This window comes from Gymnogyps californianus, chromosome 14, assembly GCF_018139145.2.
Source record: "Gymnogyps californianus isolate 813 chromosome 14, ASM1813914v2, whole genome shotgun sequence".
In the NCBI taxonomy this organism is placed as follows: Eukaryota; Metazoa; Chordata; class Aves; order Accipitriformes; family Cathartidae; genus Gymnogyps; species Gymnogyps californianus.
In genome coordinates, this window is record NC_059484.1 from 18,186,302 (window position 1) to 18,195,195 (window position 8,894).

General features: G+C 55.7%; 1 protein-coding gene across 1 annotated transcript; it reads left to right on the plus strand.

The window, feature by feature from the left end:
* Positions 1-270: 270 nt before the first annotated feature.
* PITX1 (paired like homeodomain 1) lies at positions 271-6,824 on the plus strand. Its single transcript, XM_050905471.1, has 3 exons — positions 271-433; positions 3,358-3,563; positions 6,285-6,824. Exons 1-3 carry the CDS (start codon positions 271-273, stop codon positions 6,822-6,824), a joined length of 909 nt encoding a protein of 302 aa, XP_050761428.1.
* The last annotated feature ends 2,070 nt before the right edge of the window (positions 6,825-8,894 follow it).

Sequence of the window (8,894 nt, forward strand, 5' to 3'; positions counted from 1 at the left end):
TCTATAAGGGATCTTTACCACTTCCCTGCCTATGCGGCCGGACTGCCGTGCCTCTCCCCGAGCAGAGACAACCGGCTTCGAGGCACTGCCCAGATCTCTTCTTTCGACACCCTTAAAATAATACTGTTAGTAATAAGTGGATTTGCTTTTGGTTTTGTTGTTGGGTGGTTGTTTTTTTTTTTTCCTTTAAAAAAAAAAAAAAAGCTCCTTGTTCCTTTCTGTGTGGAATAAACACCTGCAAACTCCCCCAGGCAGCTCGGCGCCCCTGCCATGGATTCCTTTAAAGGTGGAATGAATTTGGAGAGACTGCCCGAGAGCTTGAGACCCCAACCCTCCCATGACATGGCTTCCAGCTTCCATTTGCAAAGATCCTCGGAACCCAGAGACCCGATCGAGAACTCAGCCAGTGAATCCTCCGACACGGAGGTGCCAGGTAACCCCCCACCCACCCACCCACCCCGCGGCCCCGGTCCGCTCCCCCCCGCGCCGTCTCCCCCTCCCCACCGCGCCTTCTCTTCGCGGGGCGGTCGGTGGTGCTTTGCCCGCACCCCCCGCACAACCAGAGGCGATGGGGGAGGGACACGGGGGGGGGGGGGGGGGGGCAAGAGCTGCCGGTGATCCCGACGGCTCCATCCCGAGCGAGCCCCGGGAACCGGAGCGGGGGGCAGGGGCCCACCCGGAGCTGCCGTGCCCGGCGCTGACAGCCCACCGGGAGGACACCCACGGCTCCCCGTCCCCGTTCCAGGAGCTGCTCTTTTTTTTATAAAAAAACCACAGTTATTAATTGATGGGGTCGAAGGGAAGGGGGGCTCTTCGGGGAGTGCGGTTTTGCGGGATGTTTCTGAAATAATGTCAGCTTTTGCCCGGGTTTATTTTCCAGCTCGGGTGGTGCAGAGATGGAAAAAGATCTCTCTGTCAAAGGAGGGGAGGGCGGGGGGAGGAAAAGAATTTTTTTTTTAAAAAAAGAAAGAAAAGCCCCGCAGAGTAGGAGAGGCGGCGTGGGGCCGAGCACGGGCAGCGTGGGCCGCCGCGGAGGGGATGTGCGCGGCCGCGGAGAGGTTTCCGCGCTGGAAAGGGTCACCGCGCCCTGACCACCGTGTGCGAGGGCTGCAGGGAAAGCTGTGGTTTCCCAGTTTGTATTTAATTAAAGTAGCAACATTTCTAGAATGACAAGGGAAGCTAGGAGAAGAAAACAAAAGCTGCAGGAAGGAGCGGGATACCCGTTCTCCACCGAGATCCTTTCAGGGGGAGCTTATCTCTTATTCGATTTTAATTTTTTTAATAGCTGTTGTTGCTCTTCGGAGTTTTAGCAGGTCCTATAACCTAGAGAGTGGCTGTGGCAAGAGTCGGTCCCGAAGTGGCACCCGGTGATAAACAGGGTTTGGGTTGTGCCTCCCAGCCTGATTTGCAAACAAAGTTAGGAACCGGCGTCTGGAAGGGACTCCGAGATTAGAAGGGATTATTTGAGATTAGAGAGGGAGATTTGCTCCATTTTGCCCTACCCCTGTGTGTGACCCCTCTGTGCTGGAGGAGGGCTGAGGACCTGCCTGCTTTTCTTCTCCGAGAAGCTGCAAAATACCTTTCACGTTTTTTTGTTTTGGGTTTGGTTTTTTTTTTTTTAATGGGGGAAAAAAAAAAAAAGAAGGTACAAAAGCCGATTAAAGCTGATGTGCCTTATGATTTGAAATTGTATCACAGCCCTGCGCGGAGGCCGGATTTTTAATGAAATCCTGACGGGGTTAAACCCGGAGCAGGGCGAGGGGCCGCCGGGATGGATCCCACCGCGGCCGCAGCCGCTTCCCAGCTCCCTCTCGGCCCGGTTTCTCCGGGCTCTTCCCAGCCGAAAGCGAGAGGATTTGTCTTTGCGGCGGTTATTTTGGTTTCTGTTTCCCCACCGCCGCCGCCGGGCCCTGCAGCTCGGCCGGTGCAGTGGCCGCAGAGGCCCGGGGGGGCCGAGGGGGGGCCGGTGGCGATGGAGTCTGTGCTGCAAAGGCCTTGTTTGCTCTGCAAAGCACTTAGAGCAGAGGGAGGCCAGCCGGGCTGCAATCGGCCCCTTTTGGGGTTTCCATTGAGCCGTTGGAGCTCGCTCGCCCCCCCCCCCCCCCTTTTTGCTACGGAGGGTGCCCAGGCGAGGAGCGATTCAGGGGTGACTTTGCAAGGACGAGTCCTCCCGGGCTTTGGATGCAGCCCGCGATTATTTTTAGACTCCCGCTTACCTCGCAGAGGTCGGGACTGTAGAAATGCCCCCGGGCCTGCCGCCGGCGGGATAAAACTCTCAAAAAACGGTCCGGGGGGCGGGGGGGGGGGGAACCCTTCTAAAAGGGAAAGCCCCCCGCGGGGTTTCCTTTAGGCAGCAGCAGGACAGAGGCCGGGGGGATGGCCGCGGCCCCCGGCCCTGCAGCCTCCCGCGCCCGCCGCCCCGGCCGCACCTTTCCCCGCTGCCGCCGGGGCCCGGGCCGGGAGCACATTTCGTTCAGGCCTTTGAGTCCCTTTCCGAGCGCTTCAACCGGGCCAAACCCGGCCGAAACCCGGGCTGGGAGAGCCAGAAAGCCCGTTACGAAAAGGGAGCAGAGTTTTGTCCTCCCGTTGCGGCGGGACCGGGGCTGGATTCCTGCTTCCAGTCCGTGCAAATCGCGACAGCGAAAACTCTCCTGGTTTGGTTTGGTTTGGTGGTTTTTTTTTTTTCCTTTGCTTCTTTCGATATGATTTTTGCAGAGGGCTTCGCTCAGCCTCGGGTTAAAATAAACACCAAAATCCTAAAAGCAGCAAAAGGAAAAAAAAACCAAAAAAAAGAAATAAGTTGGGGAGTGTAGAGGCAAAGAGAGAGGGTGCCTTTTGCAATTAGTTGCTGCTGGTTTTACACCCTTGCCCTTCCAAAGTTTCCTGTCGCGGCCGAGCATAACAAAGACAATGGAGCAAAGATCGCGCCTTAGGTTGAAGGGAGTGAAAAGGTGCCGTGGAAAGGCAGAGCGGCCGATGCTGCGGGGAACCCACTCCCCCACGATCGCTCTCACCCCTCGGGCCTGCTTTGAGCTGGGCCGCCCTGGGGGTCCCGCTGCCTCCCCGGGTGCCCTGGGCCCGGGCAGGGCTCCGTGATCCTTCCCCAGCCATCCCGGGAATGGCTGGATTTGGCTGCGGGGCGCTCGGTGGCTGCAAGGCCCGGCAGGACCCGCGTGGGTGCCCCCACGCGTCTCTCCAGCGGGGCGGGCAGGGCTGGGTGCGGGGGCGGCGTGCCTGCCTTTGTGTGCCTGTATTTCTGTTTGCAAAAAAAAAAAAAAAAAAAACAAAAAAACCCCAAACAAAAAAACAATCAAACAAACAAACAAAAAAATACAAACCCCGCCAACCCCACCGCAGAAAAGGAGCGCAGCGGCGAGCAGAAAAACGAGGACGGGGCCGCCGACGACCCGGCGAAGAAGAAGAAGCAGCGGCGGCAGCGGACCCACTTCACCAGCCAGCAGCTGCAGGAGCTGGAGGCCACTTTCCAGCGGAACCGCTACCCCGACATGAGCATGCGGGAGGAGATCGCCGTGTGGACCAACCTCACCGAGCCCCGAGTCCGGGTAAGAGGGGCACCCAGCCCCGCGGGGGATGCAGGGCGCTGCTCCGGGCCCCGCTGGGGCGGGGGGATGTGTGGGGGGGGTGGGTTTGTCTCGGGGAAATTGCCCCTTTCGGGAGCTGCTGGGAGAGTTTGCGAGCAGCGCCCGGCCGCTGCGGGCTTGATTTTAATTCCTAAAATTGGGATCCAGGCCGGAGAGGAGAAATTCAGCTCCCGGCCGCGGGGAGATGCCGCCTGGAGCGGGCTGCGACCGCCGGCCCCGTGCTTGGGGACGGGCCCGAAAAGTGGGGGGCGAGCAGCGCAGGGGGCAGCGGGGAGGCTTGGGAAGGGCCCAGTTGTGGGGGAAGACCCCCCCGGGTTGGCCTAAACTCGGCGCGGGGCTAGAGCAACTGGGCAGCTCCAGCGGCCCTTCCCCTTGCTCTGGTTATCCCCAATAATCCCAGCAAGCGTGATCGTCTCCCAGCAAACCGCTGCTTGATGCCGTTGTGGCGGCGGGATTGCGAGCTCAGCCCGCCGCGATCCCCCCCCCCCCCCCCCCCCCTCCGCGCGGGCTGTGGGTGCCGGCCCCTCCCGGCCGCGCATCTCCCGCGGCCGCGGGCGGGCGGAGCGGCTGTTTGCAGAGGCCGCCGATGGGCGAAGGGAAGGACAAGGGCTGGGGAGCGATTGCACTCCAAAGTCAATAAGCGCTGTGGACACATACCTGTACGGCGAAGGCGCCTGGTCTTTACACGCCTCGGAGCCGATGCCACCATATATATATATATACACATATACATATAGCCTCGGCAGTTCCTTAGAGGCATTTATCAGTGAAATATCCTGGCAATGAACGACCGGACCGAAGCGGCTCGGGTTGTACTGATCTGCCGTGCCTGGGCTGTCAGGGTTTCTCCACCTCCGCTTTGCGTTTCCCCCCCGGGACATTTCCCCACGCGGTTTCGGCCGTGGCCGCAAACCTCAACCGAGCCCGCCGCCCCCCGGGACCGTGGGCTGAGCACGCTGCCGGGGAGGGGAGAAACCCGGGAGAAAACGAGAACGGCGGAGGGCAGCCCCGCCGTCCCGAAAAGCCACTTTTTTTTTTTTTTTCCTTGGCAATTAAACCGCGAGTGACCAAATCGGATTACAGAGATTCTGCTTTAAACCTTTCGAGAGTAAACACCCATCTGCAATGGGGGAAATACATCTGAAAGCATTGTCTTAATTGAGCTTAAAACAAAACAAAGCCGGAGCATTAATATTGGTGGAATATTTCAGGAAGCAAATAAAACTAATATATGAGTTGCCATTAACATAATTTTGTTCTCCCTCTGTGTGGAGATGTTTTGGTTTGATGTTCTGAGATTGCAGATTGCAAATCTAACCTTAATTTGCTATGAGGGCCTTCCTTTAAAATGTCTAGGAGCCATAATTAAAACTATTACCCTCATTTTCAGGAAATTCCTGTCTGGAAGCACCTTCCGAGGAGTATATTACAGGTTTTGAACATGTTGGCTTTCGTTTCCTATTTATACGGGATTCTTTTTATTATTGTTATTTTTTAAACTAGACTCTGCCATCCATTCTCCCCCCCCCCCCGAAATTTCCATCCTTGAGACCGGTGTTTAATAATAGTTGCGCCATTTCTGCGCGGGGAGGGGAGGCCCGAAGAGCTGCCCCCCCCCTCCTCTCCCCCGGCTCCGGTGGGCGTGCGGAGGGAGCGCAGCCTCCGCGGGGCCGGGCGCAGGGAACCGCACGGCTCCGGCCGGGGTCCCGGTGTCCGCAGGGAGCCCGGGGGCGACGGCTCGGTCGGAGAAAGCCGGGGTGGGGGGGTGGGGGGGTGGGATGCAGCAGGAGAGGCTCGCAGGCCGGGCGCAGCCGGCAGGCAGGTTTTTAACCTGGAAAAAGAATTTCGGGGCTGCCCGGCTTCCATCACGGGGGGGCTCAAACGCTTTCCGAGGGCTAAAAAAAAAAAAAAATAAATAAGAGAGAGCCTGGATCAGGTTTTTGCATCAAACACCAGAAGCGGCCCCTGCTTCTCTGTTCCCTGGTCAGGGCTGTAAATTCTCATTAGATATAAAGGCAGAGGCTGCATCTATCCAAGGGCGATGCGGGGATTGATTTTTTTTTTTTTTTTAAACTAAACATACTAATCCAATCCCCCTTTTTATGATCTGTAACAGGGGACTTTTATTACACAGCATTAGCGTTCGGAAACGCGGCGGAGCCGGGGCGAGCCGGCCCTAATCAGAGCGGGCCGTGCCTTCGCCCCATGCCTTGCTCCGGGGAGAGGGGCGGCGGGGGGAGCGGGGGGACGCGGCCGGGGCCGCGGAGCGGACACCCGCGCAGGCACCCTTCGCGGAGAGGCGGCTGCGCGCATCCCGGCTCGCACATCCCGCTGAAGAGAGAAGGATGCGCGCAGAGGCCGATGTGCGCGCAAGCACCCCCGCGGAGTGGGACTCGCGTCCCGCGGGGGCAGGGGGCTGCAGGGAGAGGCGGTGCGGGGCCGGGGAGCCGTGCCCGCAGCCTGCGGAGGTGGGGGTCGTTTGGTGGCCCCCACCTCCCCTCGCATCCCGGTGTTGCTGGCCAGGGAGGGGGGGGGGGGGGCGCGGGGGTGCCGGCGCTCCCCTGCGCGCATCTGCGCTCCGTGCATCCCGGCGGCGGGGAAGGGGGCGGCGGTGGTCCCGCACTCACCGTGCCGTGTCGGTTCCCCCCCCCCCCCCCCAAATCCCCCCTTCCCCTCCCGCAGGTCTGGTTCAAGAACCGCCGAGCCAAGTGGAGAAAGCGGGAGCGGAACCAGCAGATGGACCTGTGCAAGAACGGCTACGTGCCGCAGTTCAGCGGGCTCATGCAGCCCTACGACGACATGTACGCCGGGTACCCCTACAATAACTGGGCCACCAAAAGCCTCACCCCGGCACCACTTTCCACCAAGAGCTTCACCTTCTTCAACTCCATGAGCCCCCTCTCCTCGCAGTCCATGTTCTCGGCGCCCAGCAGCATCTCCTCCATGAACATGCCCTCCAGTATGGGCCACTCAGCCGTGCCGGGCATGGCCAACTCCGGCCTCAACAACATCAACAACATCAGCGGCTCCTCGCTGAACTCGGCCATGTCCTCGCCGGCCTGTCCCTACGGGCCACCGGGCTCGCCCTACAGCGTCTACCGGGACACTTGCAACTCCAGCTTAGCCAGCCTCAGACTGAAATCAAAGCAGCACTCCAGTTTCGGCTACAGCAGTTTGCAAAGCCCCGGCTCTAGTCTAAACGCCTGTCAGTACAACAGTTGACGGACTTGACACAAACCACCTCCGACAAAACACCGCCGACAAAGCAAAGCAGAAGCAAAGCGACGTTTAACCGAAAAGAAAAAAAAAAATAAAATTTTAAAACCCGATGATGATTAAAAGCAAAACCCGAGCAAGTGAGAGAGGAAAACAAAACAAAACAAAACAAAACACCGTCCAAAAAAACCCAAAAGCTCCGCGGACTTCGACTGTCTAGGAAAAAAAAAAAAATTAATGCAAACCAACGGCGCAACCAACAAAACAGCGCTTTAAAACAAACAAACAAACAAAAAATTAAAAACGAACCATCAAAAGCCGTAAACGGACCAGAAAACTTTTGCAAGAGACATCGAAACCTGGTACATGGATGAGTTGCAATTTTTCTCTGGATTATGCGGGTTGTATGTGTTTACTTGAACTTGCACAGGAGTTGGTAAGGCGGCCGCTTCCCCGCGGGGAGGGCGGCGAGGGAGGGAGACGCCTCGGTGGTAAGAGCTGGTGGGACGGTTCTTGGCCGCTTGTCGCACGGGAAGAGTTTGGTTAATGTTTACCACTGAGAAACAGAATCACACTCGAGAAAAAAAAAAAAAAGGGGGGGGGGAGAAAAAAATATAATTCGCAGAGCAGATTCTGCGGGAAAAATGGTTAAAATATTAGGTATGAAACTATTAAAAATAATAATGACAAGGGTCAACCACTTATATAAGGTTATATTTATATCTACCGTTGCATTGTGCCGGATCATTGTCCTTGGCCGTTGAATAAACTGTTTTTAAAATGCATGATTCTTGATGTTTTTTCTTTAGTTGGAAGCTATAATCCAGTCATTCCTGATACTAGCAGCTCAAGGTTCCTACCTCTTCATCCTTTCCAAAAGACTGCAGTATCCCCGGTTGTGGGAGAGCACAGAAACCCTCCAGCGATGCGAAAACTGTTCAGCGTTTTCCCCATCCAAAGTCTTATCCTGATAATGAAATTATCATTCATCTTTATTTAAATGCAGGGTTTTTTTTTCTCTTTAAAAAAACCCAAAAAACCAAACCCCTTTTAGAGAGTCTAGAAAAAAAAAGACTAAAAATGGTCTGTTATGAGGTGAATCTAGATACTGCATCTCTGGTAAAGAAACAGCGAGCCTCGGCGTCCGGAAAGGTTGCTTAGCAAAGCTGAAAGCGTTCCTTGCTTTTCTAACTGTGAAGGAAAAACAAGGAACAAAAAAAACCCCACCCGATCTTAAGGTGTTTCTATCTCAAGGTGTTATTATGTAAATGTAGATACTTCAACAAGTGCTTGTTGGCAAAAAAAAAAAAATAAAAACAAACATGGAAATGATAAATATGATCTTTATTAATACGCATACAAAACGCATATGAAGTTTAATTGCAGGCATATTTGTTGCTTATTTTTGTCGATACTTATTACCTGTAGATGACAAAGAAACATAATATAAAATGCACACGGTACTTCTTTCCCAGTGTATTTCACACCTGTGGTAAACGTTACGCTGGTGTTTCAATTATGCTGTTGTGGATAAGGATGCAGTATATATATTGTTTTATAAGTTATGTTTTGTGAATTTTTTTTTTTTTTCAAAATTAAGAGCATGGGAATAAAAAAAAAAACCAAAAAACCAAAACTGAAACGAAATGTAGAAATGACTTTAATGTTCTTTTCTGGCTGTGTTTAAGAGATCGACTAAACAAGAAGAAAAGCAGCTTTCTCCCCCCCCGCCCCGTGCTGGCATTTTGGGGAGGGCCCCTCCGCTTCCCCCCCCCCCCCCCCGGTAATTGCGCCGTCGCCCCGGATCCCGTCCCCCGCCGCCCCCGCTCCCCGGCAGGGACCCGGCCGGGAGCCGCTGGCTAAGGGGGGCGAAGGCACCCTTCTTCGGGGAGGGGGGCCCGGTCCCTGCCATCCCGAGGGGCAGCCCCGGCACTGGAAATCCTCCCCACCTCCAGTTTTATGGCAGACTTTTACCGCTGCTGTTCTGGCGGCGCGGCGGGGTCTGTGGAAGCAGCCCTCCTTGCCGCCTGGATTTCGGCTCCCACGAAATAATAACGCTTCCAGCCGTGGGCTGGG